General features: G+C 36.4%; 1 protein-coding gene and 1 long non-coding RNA gene across 3 annotated transcripts; one reads left to right on the forward strand and one right to left on the reverse strand.

The window, feature by feature from the left end:
* Positions 1–13,223: 13,223 nt before the first annotated feature.
* LOC147499886 (protein LONGIFOLIA 1-like) lies at positions 13,224–16,384 on the forward strand. The gene is made up of 4 exons (XM_086561638.1): positions 13,224–13,593; positions 13,679–14,920; positions 14,999–15,167; positions 15,649–16,384. The coding sequence occupies exons 1-4, from the start codon at positions 13,450–13,452 to the stop codon at positions 16,212–16,214; spliced, it is 2,121 nt and encodes a 706-aa protein (XP_086417764.1). The 5' UTR covers positions 13,224–13,449; the 3' UTR covers positions 16,215–16,384.
* LOC147499887 (uncharacterized) lies at positions 15,689–18,056 on the reverse strand. Of its 2 annotated transcripts, none has more exons than XR_015196113.1 (3): positions 17,866–18,056; positions 16,785–16,862; positions 15,689–16,670 (listed from the first exon to the last, which is right to left on the reverse strand). It is a non-coding gene; the product is annotated as an uncharacterized LOC147499887 (long non-coding RNA). The 2 variants fall into 2 exon arrangements; XR_015196112.1 differs by having other exon boundaries at positions 17,735–18,056.
* Between the last annotated feature and the right edge of the window lie 57 nt (positions 18,057–18,113).

Genomic DNA, 18,113 nt, shown 5'->3' on the forward strand with positions numbered 1-18,113 from the left:
TCCCAAACAGTCTTTCAGCAACAACTTCATCCAACCATTGCATATAACTTGGACATGATTGATGTTGGCACTTCAAGTACTTCCGTCCTGGATTATTTGTTGTTTGCGAAATGCCCAACTTTCGAATCCCATCACATGTAGATTCCTTACAGGGATAGTACATAAATTGGCACTCAATAGTTGAGTGTCCAACCTCATCACAGACCTAACATTCAACATGTGGTGAACAAAACATGTACTAATTACTTACTGAAGAAATAAAAGTTAACAACAAAATTTGAAACTAAAAGAACGTATAAAGCTATCACAAGGACAAGCATAAATATTATAATCATATTATAAACACCTCATGTATTCATTAGAAACTAATAGACATTTCAAACTAATAATGCATGTGCTTCAATATTGCAATTACCTTCATTTTTGCAAGTTCTTTTTGGAAAAAGAGAGCTCCTGTTTGCTTTTTGGTTTGATCTTGAATAAAAGCGTAGTGAGGGTTTGTGAAGTTTTAGGGATTTTGGAGGGAGATGAACATGGGCTTTGAGAAAGCCCAAAGATAACGCGCATGAGAAAGTGTGGGTGTTTGATTTTGGAAATTTCTTGATTTAGTGATTTTAAATTTTAAATGAGACTCATGTGCTTCGTGCATGCCTACTTACGTGGAGACTGAGTTGCCCATGTGTACGCATTATGTATGCCAAATCATCAAATACGTATACATACATTACAGTATATATAGACAGTACCCATTTTTGCAAGATTTGAAAAATACGGTACCCTATTTTGCAAAAAAAATAATACAGTACCCATTTTGTAAAATCCACTATAGTATGGTACCCAAATCAATAATTTTTTCATTGATCACTTATATGCACATATGACACACATCCAAACACTCGCAAATAAGAGAGACTTACTTGCTTGTCGTCCCAGACCTCCTCAGGTAACCTGTGATTTAATGGAACTGATGGCCCACGGTTAATCAAGTAAGTTGTTGTACTAATTGCTTCGGCCCAAAACAGTTTCGATAACCTTGCCTGTATACGCATGCAATGTGCATGCTCTGTCAATGATCTGTTCATTCTCTCAGCCACCCCATTCTGTTGAGGTGTCCTTGGCAGTGTCTTCTCCATCCGAATACCATTTTCAACACAGTACTCCTTGAAACCAATATCATTGTACTCTCCACCATTACCGGATCTCAAACACTTCAATTTCAACCCCTCATCTCATTTTCAACTATAGCTCTCCACTTCTTGAATACATCAAAACCTCATATTTTACGCTTCAAGAAATAAACTCATACCTTTCTAGTAGAGTCATCAATAAAAGTCACAAAGTATGACTTACCACCAAGAGAAGAGACAGATGAAGGACCCCATACATTTGTGTGAACCAACTCAAGCTTCTGCTGGTTTGGAGTTCTTCCCACTTTTTGAAAGCTAACACACTTCTGCTTCCCATATATGTAGTTCTCACATAAGTTTATCCCAGTAGACTTCAAACCTGGTAGCTTTCCTTGTGAATGAAAGACTTGCATTCCTTTTTCACTCATATGGCCAAGTCTGTGATGCCATGTGTTTGGATATTCTTTGTCATCAGCAACATCAACATAACCACAACCACTGGTGGTTAAATAGATAGTACCATCTTTCTTTCCACGTGCAATAAGCGATGCACCTTTTGTTACTTTCTAACTTTCACCTATAAAATGGGTAGTGTAACCTTCACTTGCTAGCTGCCCTACTTAGATTAGGTTTCTCCTCAAATTCGGAACATGCCTTACATCTTTTAACTTCCATACAGACCCATCAATCTTGATCTGTACAATTGCCTTTACCAGCAATGTTGCAAGGCTTGTTATCACCTAGATAGATTGTACCAAGATTACCTAAAATATAACTTTCTATCATATCCTTATTTGGGGTCGCATGGAATGAAGCACCCGAGTCCAGCACCCAGGAGTAGTCTCTGCTCTCCATAGAAAAAATCAATGCATCATCTAACACCTCAGTCACATTGGTTTCTTGGCGTTTCTTCTTTCTATGTTTCTTATCTTTCTTCTTCTTGGGCAACCGACAATCATAAGAGTAATGTCCTTTCTTGCCACAGTTATAACAATCTATCTCGGATATATCAACTTGAGATTTTCCTTTGGATTTAGATCTGTTTTTATCAGAATCCCTGTATGAACTCCTACCCCTACTTTCAAAACTCAATGCAGACTCAGAAGTTGAAGCAACATCCAATTTACTTCGGATCTCCTTGGTCAGTATCATACTAACTACATCATCAAACTTCAACTTAGTTTTACCTGCAGAGCCACTGATGGCAGCAATTGTAGCTTTCCAACTTTGCTGGCATCTGACCAAGAATGGCCAAAGCTCTAACTTCATCACTAAAAGATATGTCAACAGACTTTGTCTCGTTGAACTTATTGAGATGTTCCTTGAATGAATCACCTTCAGACATCCTTAAAGTAAAGAGCTTTATAATAAAATGTACCTTTTTAGCAGCAGAAGGTTGTTCATACATAGCAAAGAGAGCATTCATGAGATCCATAGTGGTCTTCTCAGTCTTGATATTGAATGCTACTAACTTCCCCAGAGATAACCGGATTGTACCAAGTGCCTCTCTGTCAAGCAGGTTCCAAGCATCCATAGCCATTGTTTCAGGTTTGGATCCCATTAATGGAAGATATAGATCTTTCTGATATAGATGATTTTCAATTTGCATCTTCCAAAATCTAAAATTTGTTCTGTCAAACTTTTCGATCTTTAGCTTTCCTTTGTCATTCGCCATTGCTCACACAGGAACAATCAATACCCAAGATCCATAGTAAAACCTTACACTCTGATACAAGTTGTTAGGGATCTACCCCAACCAACACGATGAATTTAGAATCTAGAAAACTCAGAAGAAAGAAACAAAGAAGAGGAACACACAAATATACGTGGTTAGGCAATTGCCTTAATCCACAAGCACACCATAATTCACTATTATCAAGAAGTAGTTACAAACACTAATATTTCTCTCTCAATCAATCTCACATAAAACACTCACAAAATAGCTCACCTAATTTGTAATCTATGCTCTCAAGTTTCTCTCTAATGTGTGATCATAATTCTTAAATACCGTGGGTATTTATAGAGAACATGAGGAACCAAAGTAGTAATTGGTTTCCAAAACCAATTTACTTGTTCATCACCGTTTAGGAGAAGTAGTGCTGGCGGGTCCATGTTTCTAATTCCAATTTGGAAACTAACCACGTGGTAATTAGGCTCCATACTTAACACTATCTCTATTTTCAGTTATCCAAGACATCAAGACATGGGAGGGAATTGAAAACAGTGAGCTATTGTACATAAATAAAAAAGAAATGCTAAGGGCATCTCCAATGAGGGGTGTAAATTGTTTAAAGTATAAAATTTACACTCTAAATGTCAAAAATATGTTTCCAATGGGGGGTGTAAATCCCAGGTGATAAGCTAATAGTTAATAGAGGCGGTGGGGAATTCCTCATCTGGCTATTAGTTAATAAGCATCTCGGACGTCACTTGAAGTAACATCCCAACTAAAAAGAAATTCGGATGTTACTTAAACTCACGTCTGTTTTATTTTATTTTTCGAGAATTGTAATGTTTACGACGGGCAAAGACCGTCATTTATTAGTTGGGCCAGTTTTAAGTAAACTACAGACGTTACTCAAAGTAACATGCGTTTTATTTCTTTTTTAGTTAAACCACTTGCGACGGACTTTGACAGTTGTTTTTTCTCAATTTTTTAATTTTACAAACTCTTAAACTTTGTTGCATTGGATACCAATTTGGGTGTGGAAACTATTAGTGTGTAAGAGGAGTCATAAAATCCTAATGTCACCTATGTGGCACTTATGTGGAGGTGTCTATATACACTCTCCATTGGAGATGCCCTAAAGAGCTAAATTTGAGTTAGAATGGTCTATTCTAGCTCAATTTTCATAAAAAAAATTACATGCAAACAAGCACACAACATAAGAAATAAAACTAAAACCAAATTTTGATGAATTCTTACACATGGCTTCATTAACACTACGTAACACACTTAAATTATTTTTAATTTTACAATAATTTTGATAGATTTTAGTTTCTCATTCCCTAAGATTTTTGAACTGAACCATCACGGAATAACTACCAAATAAAGCTTTATTAGCACGTTTCTTTCCTACCATAGACGGTTTATGTGATCTATACTAATACTTGGAATGCACATAGCTTGTGAAGACCAAGATACACTTGATTATACTTAAAAAACACAAGCAAAAAGACATAAAATTTAAACACAATTGCCACTTTGAATAGTGTGACCTCACCGTAACAGGAGTAAACGTAATTAAAGAGGTGATTAGACCATAGTACAAAATATCAGGATATGAGTATTTATCGAAATTCAATTTATGGATATGTATCGTGGGTATATATTTCTTTTTGGGGATATTTGACATTGTTTCACATACAAATATCATGGATATATCTAAAATATCGATAAATATCATAGATATTGTGGATATTTCTTGACATATCATGATATATTATTTATATTTATTTGAAATATAATGATAAATATTAAATAAAATTGTTATATACACAAAATATTACCAAATATATTCAAATATCGCAAAATATCCCCAAATATCACAAAAATCGTAAATATTGTCGAAATACTACCGATATTTGCAATCTTATATATCTCTGAACATATCATGATATTTATATATCTTTCTCTAAAATCTAGATAGATATTCTCAAATATCGCGATATATGGGGATATTTTATACTCTAGATTAGACTATTAGAGCAAGAAACACCAGTTGCGAACATTGATGTATGTAAATTTATCATTGTATTGTATTTGTAATCCAAAAAGTCCAATGTTAGTTTTGCGTTTAAACACAAGAGGCACGTTGAGGACATTGATGTGAGGATCAAAACTATATTGTAAATATAATATTTATATATAAATTAAAGTGTTCACTGGCACATGTAGTTCAACAATCAAGTCCAGTAATAGGCTTATTAACGAAAAACATCGAAGCATGTTGCCATGTTCTTATGTCATGATCATCAATATGTTTTGGATAAGATGTAGAGACCAACCCAACCCAAATGCGCAAACACCAACTTAATTAGTATGTGACTTGTTTAGTGATTTCAATTTTACCCGGTTGTTGTCTGTAATCTTCATAGAATTTTGCCATACCAATTTATGTAGAATTGGGTAATGCTTATATATCCTTCTTTGATTCATAGAAATTTGGGAAGGAAAATTTTGAGGGAGGAAAGAGGGGGATATGAATCATATGATGAAGCTCATTTCTCACCATATTCCTCCACGCAAGGATCAAAATATCGAATTCGGAGAATATATCAGTGTATCAAAAAATCGATATATATTAGATATATCGGATATATCCAGTTTTTGTGACCAGTCAAAATTTTGTTTTGTATGCCGATATATCAAAAATATCATCTATTATATCGGAAATATCGATAATATATCGGTCAAAGTCAACAATATCAGTCAAAGTCAATAATTTATATTGGACATATCGGATATATCAGTCGATATATATCGTTATATCGGAAATTTCAATATATATCAGAAAAAAAATTCAATATTTGGTAGATATATATCGGATATATCAATATTGGTGTACCAAAAAACGATATATATCAATAATATATCGGATATATAGGCGATTTTTTGTTCCTTGCCTCCACGTGCTTAAAATGCTGAATTAAAACACAGCGTAACTGCTTGCATACCAGCATAAAATTTAGCAATCAGCGTCAGTGCAACTTTTTAAAGCAGTACTCCGCTTGAAGTGACTAGTAGAAGCTCTGATAAATCAATTCATGTACACAGTGACAGTATACTATCTATATAATTTCCTCATCTCTCATGTGATTTAGTCTTCTAATATTTGCAACGTTGTCTTTTACGTTTTAATAAAAAATACTTGCGACACGCGTGCTATGAAACTTAATTTTCTTGTGTACTCCAAATAAGATGTGCCCCACAAATGAATGAATTTGAAGACCATGAATCTTCATAGCAAGGGTCCACAAACTTCATGATTTATCCGTAAAATGCAAATGCAGTAGTTTGGTTGCTGAGTTTATCGAAAAAAAGAAAGTAGTTTGATTGCTTCATGGCGCCTAATAACGCAGGAAACATGGCCAGGCGCCCCAGGTAGGAGGGCAGGTGAATTTGAGAAGGTGAGCCCACACATATAGACATATACATGGGAGGGGTTCTAAAGACATATTTTATAAAAATACGTAAACAAATTCAGAATTGGCAGGACATTTATAAGTTTCAGATTAGACTAATTTTTTGTAAATATGATCTCCTAACTATTTTAATTAAACATTATTACAAATAATCAAAAAAATTAAAAATTTCTAAACTTGCTAGATATAGTATAAAAAATGGTAAAAATCAACAATCCACAATTATCCAAATTTTGTAATTTGTTGACTATATTTGGCAAGTTTAAATTTTTTTGATTATTTGTGACAATGTTTAAAATAGTTAGAAAAAAAAAAAAAAAAAAAAAAAAAAAAAAAAAAAACTTAATAATCTAAAACTTATAAATGCCCTAACGATTTTGAGTTTGTTTACGTGTTTTTATAATATATGTTCCTAGAACCTCTCTCTATAGATATAGTTCGATCCAGTCAGATTAGAACTGATCTTTTGTTTGTTCAAGTTTGTTGTATGACCAAATTCAGTTATATAAACAACCATCGACTATGTTCATAGTTCATATTGTTGTGCCCCAAAAACTATGAAGCACACCAATTCTATGCAACGAAAACGAACAACCAATATCAAACGTGGTAGAAGCAATAACCCACAACTACAATATATGAAATCAACTAAATAACTTCTAAATAAGTAGTAAACAATGTAAACTACTCACCAAATTAGCAAACCAATCAACCAAATAAGAGAGACAAAGATTTACGTAGTTTGGCTTGCGCCTAATCTACAACCAAAGAGAAGCTCAATTGAAAGAGAATCAAATGGTGTTACATACTCACCTTGGTTCAATAGAACCTCCAAATTTCCCTTTCTTATGGTCTCACAAATCTCTCATCAACTATCAACCAATTTTTGTCTCTCTTACTCATTTCTAAACCCTAACTTTGTTTATATATAGTGTAGCTGAAATTTTGGTGAGATACGAAATTTCAATCCATGTCGACAAATGGATACCAAAATATCATACTACATTCGGTACTGGGATATCGAAATAAAACCATTCGTCAGGTTTGGTAATAAATTCGGTAACAAGATACCGAATCCACTTCACTTGCTCGATAACAAGTTACCATCTCCAACTCCCTTTATCGGTAACAAGATACCATCCCAACAATTCTCCACCTCGGCGAGAATTTCTCAAATTCAAGCCGACCAATACGCTACACCTAACCAATCAACCAAAATGCTACACCCAACTAACCAATCCAACCATCAATGTCTCTAAGGACCCAACAATGACTGCACCACAAAGTGGTTGCCTACGTACCCAATCAAGGGATCAAACCTTCGTAGTTCTTCCATACTCCCAAAACAATCAACAACCATGCCCATATCAATGCCCAGAAAGGCGTGAGTCCTTCAAGAGATCACCAACAAACTTCAACACAAAAAGGTCAAAAATATCAAATATCATCTCCACTGAGTATACTGAAGATGTTCCAATACCATCTCCTAGAGTAGGAGATGTTTCAACACCTCGAAATCTCATATGGCTTCCAACAACAAATGGCTTCACAACTTCACTATGCTCATGGGCTAGAGCATCTACAACTCTAACTGTGGCTTCATTTCCATCATTAGTTGTGTACCCATCTACATCACAAGGAGCGGCATCAATCTCCACCTTTTGAAATATCTCTCCAACATCCAAACATACATTCAAATCAAAATGCCCAAAAGAAACAAATTTTTGTTTCTACCTAAAATCACGTTCTTCCTTCATGGTAGAGTTTTCGACAACCATACAAGTAGAATGATCTCCACCTGCACCAACCAAACTTCCATTAAGAAAGTACAAATTTTTTCATCTTGTCCTTTTCATCACTACACGTGCACCTACAACAACCTTTAGAGCCCCATTTTCAAACACAACTTCCATGCCATCCGACTCTAAATAACCCAAAGAGATGAGGTTAGATTGCAAATCCATTACATAAAGCACTCCGACCAATTTTCTAACTGCTCTATTAAACATCTTCAACCGGATAGTTCCCTTTCTACATATTCTGCAGATATGACCATTACCTAACAGAACATCTCCACCATCTAGCTCCTTAAAGCTAGTAAACAAATCCCTATTGGGACACATATGCTGAGAACATCTAGAATCAAGAATCCACTCACTCGTAGAGTAACCAACCATCGAAGCAGTAAAAGAAAAATCTGAACCGTCATCACTACCTCCATCTTGTGCAACATTCACACTTTCAGTATTCGAAGTATTTTGGTCTTTCAATTTCAACTTGGGACATTCAGACTTCCAATGTCCTTTCTTGTGGCAAAAAGCACACTGGTTTTCATCTAATCGATCGCGTCTCACTCTTGATTTAGAGCGAGATCCACCACCTCTACCATTATTCCTTTCATAGTTTCTTCCCCTCACAACCAAAGCTTTAGGCATAGATGACTCCTTATGGACTACGAAGTCCTTCTTCCTATACTCATGATTCACCAATGTTGTAGCCACCACTTCATAATCCAAGTTTTCCTTTCCCGCCATCAAATTAGATGTGAGATACTCGAGATCATCTAGAAGGGAATTCAAAAGGCATACCGCCTTGTAGTGCTCATGCACTTTTTCATCCAAATTCAATAAGTCAGCAACAAACTTATTGAATTCATCAAAGTGCTCAGACAAGGTAACACCTAGCCTCATATTCATCTGGAAAAGCTTTCTCGTCAAGAACACTTTATTATGAATGTTCTTCGCCATATACTTGTCTTCAAGCTTCTTCCAAAGTTCCTTAGTGGAGATTTCCTTCATGACAAAGTATTTTTGCTCATTTGCCAAACAAAGTCCACAAGCTTGTTTATTCAACCTTTTTCACTCTGCTTCTGACATTGCCTCTGGTTTTTCTTCCAAGGCTTCATCCAAATTTTATTTTGCCAGAACATCTAGAACCTCATACTGCCACATGCTGAAATTGTTCTTGCCATTGAACTTTTCGACATTGAATCTTCCCACACTAACCGTCTTCATTTTCAAATTTGAAGAAGTTCCAACGTCCTTAGGAGTCACATCATCACTAGGATTTGTCATCCTCACAATTTTCATACACCACAAATACCAATAACAAAAGAAACACCTTCTTCGAAATTTCTTCAAACACTACCAACGCAGAAACAACCAATGAAATCAAAAATATAATTTCAAACAAACTTCTACCACAATCAACCACCAACTAAGCCAAGGCAGAACCTTTAGCTCTGACACCAATTTGTTGTGCCCCAAAAATTATGGAGCACACCAATTCTATGCAACGGAAGCGAACAACCAATATCAAACGTGGTAGAAGCAACCACCCACAACTACAATATATGAAATCAACTAAATAACTCTTAAATAAGTAGTAAACAATGTAAACTACTCACCAAATTAGCAAACCAATCAACCAAATAAGAGAGACAAAAATTTACGTGATTTGGCTTGCGCGTAATCCACAACCAAAGAGAAGCTCCAATTGAAAGATAATCAAATAGTGTTACAGACTCACCTTGGTTCAATAGAACCTCTAAATTCCCCTTTCTTATGGCCTCACAAATCTCTTATCAACTAGCAACCAATTTTTGTCTCTCACTCATTTCTAAATCTTAACTTTATTTATATATAGTGTATCTGAAATTTCATTGAGATACGAAATATCGATCCATTTCGACAAATGGATACCAAAATATCATACTACATTCGGTACTGGGATACCGAGATGTCCTACTTCTTTCAGCACTAGGATACCAAAATAAAACCATTCGTCAGATTCAGTAATAAATTCAGCAACAAAATACTGAATCCGCTTCACTTGCTTGGTAACAAGTTACTATCTCCAACCTTTTTTTTTTCTCAGTAAGCAAAAATTTGTATTGATAAAGGTGGTTTACTTACATGAGGAGTTACTTACAGTCTACTCACACAGTAGCACTATAAGAACTTAACAAAACCTATAATAAACATGTTCTAGAACCTCCCATTTGGTTATCCATGGGGGTTTTACAATAAAATCAACTTGATCATTGTCTTGCAAACTAACCGAGTACTTTGCCAATTGATCTGCTGTGAAATTGGCTTCTCTCCAAACTGGAGTCAATTTGCAGTAATCTAAAAGATTTATGCATCTCTGCCATCTCTGCTTCATACACCAAGGTACACTTGAAGTTCCAAAAGCATTAACCGCAGATGTCGAGTCTGACTCCACCCATACCTTCCTCCAATTTCTCTATCTCCAACTCACTTTATCGGTAACCAGATACCATCCCAACACATACATGGGTAAGTTCGATAGTGGCACTATTTTTTAGCGAAGACCATAACTTCAGTTTCATCAAGATGGTTCCATAATCCCTATATATTCTTTTTTTCCTAAATGAACTTGAAATTCATGGTCTTTATTCGCCAAAACGAGTTACCACTTGCACATTTTGAATATTAGATTGTGCTTTGTTTGCAAGTTGTTTTGCCCTATTATATGCAAATTGGTTTACAATGTACGTAATAGCCTAAGTTCAGATACTAGCCTAGTAAATAAGTACATTGTACAAGTTGTTTTCCATTCCAAACCATTTTAGTTTGTTATGGTTCTAGTCCGGTTATTGTTTTATAACAAACATAACATGTCACAAACTCACGTTGATAACTTCCACGGCAGAAAAGTAGACACAAAAAACCAGTCAATGTGTACCAAATATATCTTATCAAGTGGCCTCTATCATCTACTGTCCTTGGACACATGGTGGCAGACCTGGTTTTAGGTTTTTAACGTAAATGATCGAATCAAAAATCCAAATGGAATCATTCATGGGATCACACAGGCACGCAGCCATGGTACAGTGGGCCTTAACTTGTTGATGGTGTTGTTATTACTTCGTTGAATACTGTTTTCACAAGAAGGTAAGAGTTGTCTCATCAATCATCGTAGGTTGTAAGTTTGTAACAACCCTCATGCTAAATCCGTATATGTTTCCATAGAGAAAGATGACACCTAGTCCGCAATACACAATGCCAAGAGGTTAGTTTGTATGTTAGTGCGGAAGTACGTTTATGTTGGTGCAGAATTCAGCTTCCATTATTGAAACTTGAAAGTAATCACTATTTTTCTCACAATCGCTCCTACCGGAGTTGCGCAACTTGCAAAATGCTTTCAAGGAGGTCTCGGGTCTCAGTCTCTTTGGGTGTCTTAGGTTATCGCAAGATAGTCGCTCAGCGAGAATAATGACGTGCTTGCCTAGCATCCAGACTATAAGACTGTTCCAACATTCCGGTTAATGTTTCCACTTAACTTTGGCGAGTTAAAAATTGCATTGCCGAGGAAAAACAAAATAAATGAGTCTATTTTCCACAATGGTTGAGTAATATTGGTTTTCTTTATTAAAAATCTGACTGTAATCCCTGATGTTTTCAACCAAAAAAAGCCAAACACTAGGGCAGGTTTTTCCCCGTATATGATGGTCCAACCACTACGATTTGGGCTACACCATAGAGGCATAGATGATGGACCAAACACGGGTCAGGTTATGGGATTTTCTCTTAAATGGTTTTACTGATTTTTGCTTGGTGGAGAACTGGAGGTTACTCATAATTAAAAAAAATATATATGACAGAACCCCTCTTCCGGCACCTTTGCTGCTGTGATTGAAAAAGAGGTCAGAAACTCAGACCCATTACTAGAAATCAAATTATCAGACTGACTATTGATTTTACAGATCAAATTTGGGTCAAAGATCATGATTCATGTTTCAGTATGGACTTACAGAGCAAATGTTTGCGTCATGTAACCTGTAAATGGAAACCTGCACCAGGATTCTTCTTCGGAATACCGCATTTAGTATTTTACACTGTTACGTGCAACATGGTATGGAAGAAATGGATTGTTTGGTAAAATTTGATGATTTCAGTCAAACTCATATTTAAAAACACAAATGGTGGTCTGACACAATTTAAGAAAAATTGAACCATCTATGGCTGAATTTTCATTTGCTATTTTTGTGAAACTTCTAGATTTTGAAAAATCTATCATTGTACAACAATCCAACAAGGACTTTCTTCAGTCTCTTGTCATAAGGTTGTGAGGTTGCCTCTAAACCGAGTAATGCTTGGGAACTTCATGAAATTTTGACAGTACGTTGGTTTTTGTTATATTTCATTGGTAATTTTAGAGTTTAATTTTTTTGAAATTTTGTCAATGTTGAAATTGTTGCACATTTGTTATTTGTACTGTATGTCTGTATGTAAATGTAATATCATTAATCTTCGTGCCTCAAAAGGGCGTTAACACAATGACATACTGTGTATAATCTTCGAAATTATGAATATACCATTCACTCATTCATGACAAGGGTATACATCTAGATGGAAAATGCTTCGAGATTCTCAGCAGGCATGTCTCGTTCTCACCCATTCAAGCTCGTCCGTGCAACTATATGAATTAGGAATTTGGGACTGAACATATTTTAGAACTTAGAACTTTTTTGAAAAATGAGTCATGCCTGATTGTAGAAAAAGCTTGAAGTGCTCGGCCATAATACCATCCCCATCCCCAAGGGGTAAACTTATTCGAGCTACGTACTCAACTCGATTTGGAAAAAACTTCTAAATAAAACTTAAACTCTAATGAACAACCCTAGCCTCACTGACTGCGTAGATTGGCGATTTGGCTCGAGTCAACAACACCAATACACGTGACCACTCTCTTTCCTCCTTGGATGAATTAGTACTTCTGCATTTTATACACTTATCTCGAGGATCTATCTACCATAGAAGTTCACAAGATGTCTGATGATATCATTGCAAGTCTAGCTTTCTGAGCCAAGATTCTAGTCTGATAATCACATCACCAATTTTTTAGGACACATTGGCCACTATAGAGAAGGATAACTCCAAGGGTATAGTGCAATAAACCACAGTACTAGTGTACACCATTTCTCGCGCTACCTCTCATTCACCCCCTCTCACTTTAAAAAGCCCAAAAGCGGGAGTGCAAAAAGGAAAAGCTAAAGAGAGCCTCCTCACACACGGATGTAGAGAAAGCAAAAGGCAAGTAAGAAGTGATAGAGACGAAACTCTTTTTTTTTTTTTCTTCCATGGAGTTTTGAGTTGACACACTACAACTAGCCATAGACACAAACTAGGAAGCAAAAAAAAAGTTTGTAAACATGACGGCAGGTGTACTTCAAGATCATAAGAAAATGGAGAAGCATATAGAGAAGCAAATGGGTTGTATGGCTGGGTTTTTTCAGATCTTTGATCGCCACCCTGGAAAACACATTTATTCCACCAAACGCATCACCACTTCCCCGGTTAGACTCATTTTTTTGCGCATTTTTCATATGCATTGCATACCGTTATGATTTTTGTTGATTTAAGTTCATTGACATAATACAGGTTACTGACTCAACATCACAATCGGAGAAATCCGAAGAAGCACCGGCTTCGTCTAAAGTCCAGCTGCAGAGTTCACCGGAATGCGTAAAATCTGAAACTCTAGCTCCTACTGATGTACCAGCTAAAGTTTCACTTTCTGTTAGTAATTATGAATTCAAAGAAGGCTTGAAATCGACGTGGAAGTTCAGAGAAACACCGAGGCTATCTTTAGACAGCAGAGCAATTGTCGACGCAAAAGGAAGTCTACATCCAAGAGAGATCAGAACAAATGCAGCTATTTTATCAGCAACTCGATGCGAAAGTGATTCTGAAGACGATAGGCAGAGGCGTTCGCCTAGTGTGGTTGCGAGGCTAATGGGGTTAGACGCTTTACCTGAATCTATTCGCGAGCCGTTAAAGAAACCAGAACTAAGAAGGTCTGCTTCGGAATCTCGGTCCAAAGATTTGCTCCAATGTAGATTCACTGAAGGAAATAACAGTCTACATCAGAAGCAAACCAATGCTGGAGTTATTGCGGAAAGTTACAGATCAGAAGGTGGTGGTGTCAAGAGAAACTTGAAACCTGATCAAGTGAAAATTGTGCCTATTTCGCAATGGAAGTCGCGAAAGAACTTCTTCGATTCAGAAGATTTCTTTCCTGAACCAAAGCATACAAGTTCATTGTACGGTGAGCTAGAAAAGAGATTGAAGATGAGAGGAATTAGTGAACCAGCTGAAGATTTAGAAACATTAAAGCATATTCTTGAAGCTTTACAACTCAAAGGACTACTTCACTCTAGAAGAAAAACTCAACAAATCAGTAACCGTAATTTCATTAAAGAATCTCCAATTGTGGTCATGAAGTCATCATCTAAATCCCCAGGAAGAATCGGAAACCAGTCTCCGCCTTCCAAGGTAAGTATGCGTCGAAATGGTGATACATTGCCCCCGGTAAGACGAAGGCAAGACGGAGGGGCGGTGAGTCCAAGATTGTACTCGAATCCAGTGTCGCCTGATCGTAGTAATGAGAGTAATGCGGCGAAAAGTCCGTGTTCGCCAGCAAGGAGGAAAGCAGTAGTAATAAGTGTGGAGCAGAGAAGGAGCTCAGCAAGAATTAGTTCTAGAAAAAATGAGTCGGATCAAATGAGTAAATCACCGAGAAATAATAGAAGATCAGTGGTTGAGATTTCTTCTAAAGACAAGTTTTCTTGTTATACTGAGGACGAATCATCTTCAATTTCAGACTGCAGTTTTAGTACCAAGGTATAACTCGGAAATTTATGTATTTTGGTTTACATTTTGTTTTTTCTGTTTTATTAATGTTTTTCCAAATTAATGCAGTCACAAAGATCGGAAGGGAAGAATCTTTTGACAAGATGTGACAAGTTACTTAATAGCATTGCAGAGATCACAACTACTACTGAGTCACAGCCAAGTCCAGTTTCTGTTCTCGACTCATCCTTCTACAGAGACGAATTTTCTCCTATTAAACGTTGCAATAATTTCAATGGTAAATTTTCGACACAACTTTTCTTTTTCATGTGTTATGGAGTAGTACTACTTTGAAGCGGCTAGGCCACATTCATACGTTCATGCCACTTCCATAACTGACATATGTCAAACAAAGTGGCCTGCGCAACATGACGTGGTGGATGCGCTTCAAAGTATTAGATTCATGAAAGCTTCAACCTACATGTGTGCTGGTGTTATACGTCACATCTAAATATCGAAGGCAGTTGATCAAAGCCCGTTAAAATAGAGTGTCCTTGTTGTACTTGAAAATTTGTCTGTTTGTATTTTAGTCGATGGCACTGATTGAAATCTTGTGGTCTAAATGTCTAATTGAAGTTGACATAACGAAATTGAATAGGAAAATGACTAAATGGCATCTTACTAGTCAATTTATTAGCTTATTTTGGGTTTGTCATTTCAGCAATTTAAGAGTGTTTTTGTTTTCTTATATTGATGTATACGTTCTTGATTTTTATCAGATCAATCAGTAGAGCTAGAAGAAGATAATTGGAGTCCAGTGATATCACCAGTTCGATTAAAATCCGATGATTCTGATTTGGTCTATGTTTCGGAAATACTCAAAGCTTCTGATTTGATCTATGATTCTGATTTGTATTCCTTGCTTGAAAGACAATGCTACAAGACTAATTCCTCTTATTTATCCAAAGTGCATAGGAAGCTAATCTTTGATACAATTACAGAAATTCTAGACAGAAAGAAGCAATTACCACCTTGGAAGGCAGTTTCTTGCATAAATCCCACAACAACAGGAAAGCTTTCGTTTCGGCAAATATGGTCAGAGTTCTCAAGAATACGAGAGCCATCTTTGGCAGAAGACTTGTCTGAAGTCATCTGTGGTGTGCTTAAAAAGGATTTGGCCGATGAAACCATCAATGGATGGGAAGATTGTGCAATAGAGACATCGGAGGTGGTATTAGACATTGAACGCTCGATATTCAAGGATTTGATTAGTGATACAATCCGAGATCTCGCTTCATATGCTGGAAAAAGTAGAGGCTTTGAACCTAAGAAGTTGTTATTTTGAATGAATACTAAAAATCTAAGTAGGCACTAGTATATCATTATTTCCCGCGCTTTCTTTGCATAGTTGGGGCCTTCAGTACAGAGTTTGTCCCCAGTCCCCCCACTAAAAGTGTACTGTATGACTGTATCTAACCTTTTAGTTGATAATATCACTTGTATGATTGTACCTCAGTTAACTCTGATGGATGAACGAATGAATGATATCGATCTACTGCTATGTTTAGAGGTCCCCAAGCTCCCTTGAGGCCGTGACCATAATGCACAATGAACAGACCTGAAAGCAATGGTCAAGTACTTGAGTTTGACTAAATGGCTAGATGAGATCAGCTGGTTCAGAGAAATTTGATGGTATATTTTGTTCTGATTTAGATGAATGAGATCAGCTGGCCCGGCTTTGGGTTTGCTCTCCAATGGTCACCAGTTTGATTCCCCTCAGGCCAGTGCGTCGGCGCATAAGCTGGCCCAGACACCGGTTAGCAAAAACAAGAAACTCGATGGTTAATTCAATGGCAAAAGACAAACTCGTAAGTATTGGACGCCGACAATTGCAAATGAACAAAATACCACTCACTGGGCATTTTCTGCATCCACTGCTGTGGTCCATAAAACTTTCGTGTACTCTTCAACCAACAAATCCAATCTCCACACCCTGCAATAGAAAAAATTGAAGAATGAACGATGTACCAAGTACCAACACAGTGAACTCTACATATCCTTTCTCCTTCAATTTTTGTTACGGTAGATTTATTTTGATAGTGTTGAATCAGCTTTTTGTGGCTTAAAACCCCTAACAAGATTCAACTGATTTCATTGTTCGAGAGAAAATGATAATATGCAACAAAATTTTCATTTGGAAACCGCTCATGGACCCAAATCACTTCAATAGATCCTATTCAAACTGGCATAAGGTACCAATAACCTTGTTGGAGCCAAAATTCAAGTCACTTTGCCAGTTTGCCAACAACCAGATGATGCCAAATTCCCAATTCATGCTGATTTCTGTTTTTGTCCCTAAATACTCTTTCATGATATGCTCAACTACAATAATATTAACACATTGCACTACTTAGATAGTTAGATTCACCTATAGATCACGTGGTGCAGCCTTTCGCACTGGGCAAAAAAAAATTATTCATAGATTATATTAAAACTTGGAAAAGTATGTGATATGATTGGCTGTCAATTGAGAACATCTAAGTATCTAACTAAACAAGCAAGCATGTGGAAGTTGGAAGGTCAGTGGACCCAATCATGTGCCAAACCATGAATAAAAGGATTAAAAGAAGAGTGAAGAGGAATGAAGACAGTGCTTTTTGGGTTTTTAGTCAGAGCAATACACATGATCATGATCACTAATACCACTTTTTGTCCATTGCGTTTATTCTTTATTCTGTGTAAAGTTTTGTATTAAAAGAGAAACAAAGAAAGCATACATTACAGGGAACCTAGTGATTTTAGTCCTTGCTATGATCTGCGATCATAAACATTCAGAAAATGCATAAAGGAAAAAAAGGAAAAAACCTATAAAAATAGTTGATAGCTGAGAGCCTGAGACTTGAGACTGCCACTTGAATAGCTATTAGCCTATTAGAAAACCTATGTATGGTTAAAAAAAGCACTACTCAGGCGAGCTTAACGCTCCGCCTACTGACCTGCACCTTGTAGTGTCCCTTTGCTTGGGTTGTGTCCCCTTACTAGTTTTCCAACCTTACCATCTAATCGCCTATAATCTATTTGTATCGCTTCTCCCATGAGGCCACGACAGCATGCAGTAGATCGAAAGCAAATAAATCAATTTTGTTTTGATATTAACGTCAAGTTGATAATAAATCAATTTTGTTGGTATTGTCGCCTCCTCTCCTTTAATCAATTTGTTAGTATTTTTATAGTTTAGACCAAA

Source organism: Coptis chinensis, chromosome 5, assembly GCF_015680905.1.
Source record: "Coptis chinensis isolate HL-2020 chromosome 5, ASM1568090v1, whole genome shotgun sequence".
In the NCBI taxonomy this organism is placed as follows: domain Eukaryota; kingdom Viridiplantae; phylum Streptophyta; class Magnoliopsida; order Ranunculales; family Ranunculaceae; genus Coptis; species Coptis chinensis.

Bases quoted from the DNA above. Each gene is read 5' to 3' on its own strand.
- LOC147499886 (XM_086561638.1), top strand. From the start codon at position 13,450: ATGACGGCAGGTGTACTTCAAGATCATAAGAAAATGGAGAAGCATATA. The intron at 14,921-14,998 runs GTATAACTCGGA...AAATTAATGCAG, and splicing joins ACTGCAGTTTTAGTACCAAG to TCACAAAGATCGGAAGGGAA. The intron at 15,168-15,648 runs GTAAATTTTCGA...GATTTTTATCAG, and splicing joins ACGTTGCAATAATTTCAATG to ATCAATCAGTAGAGCTAGAA.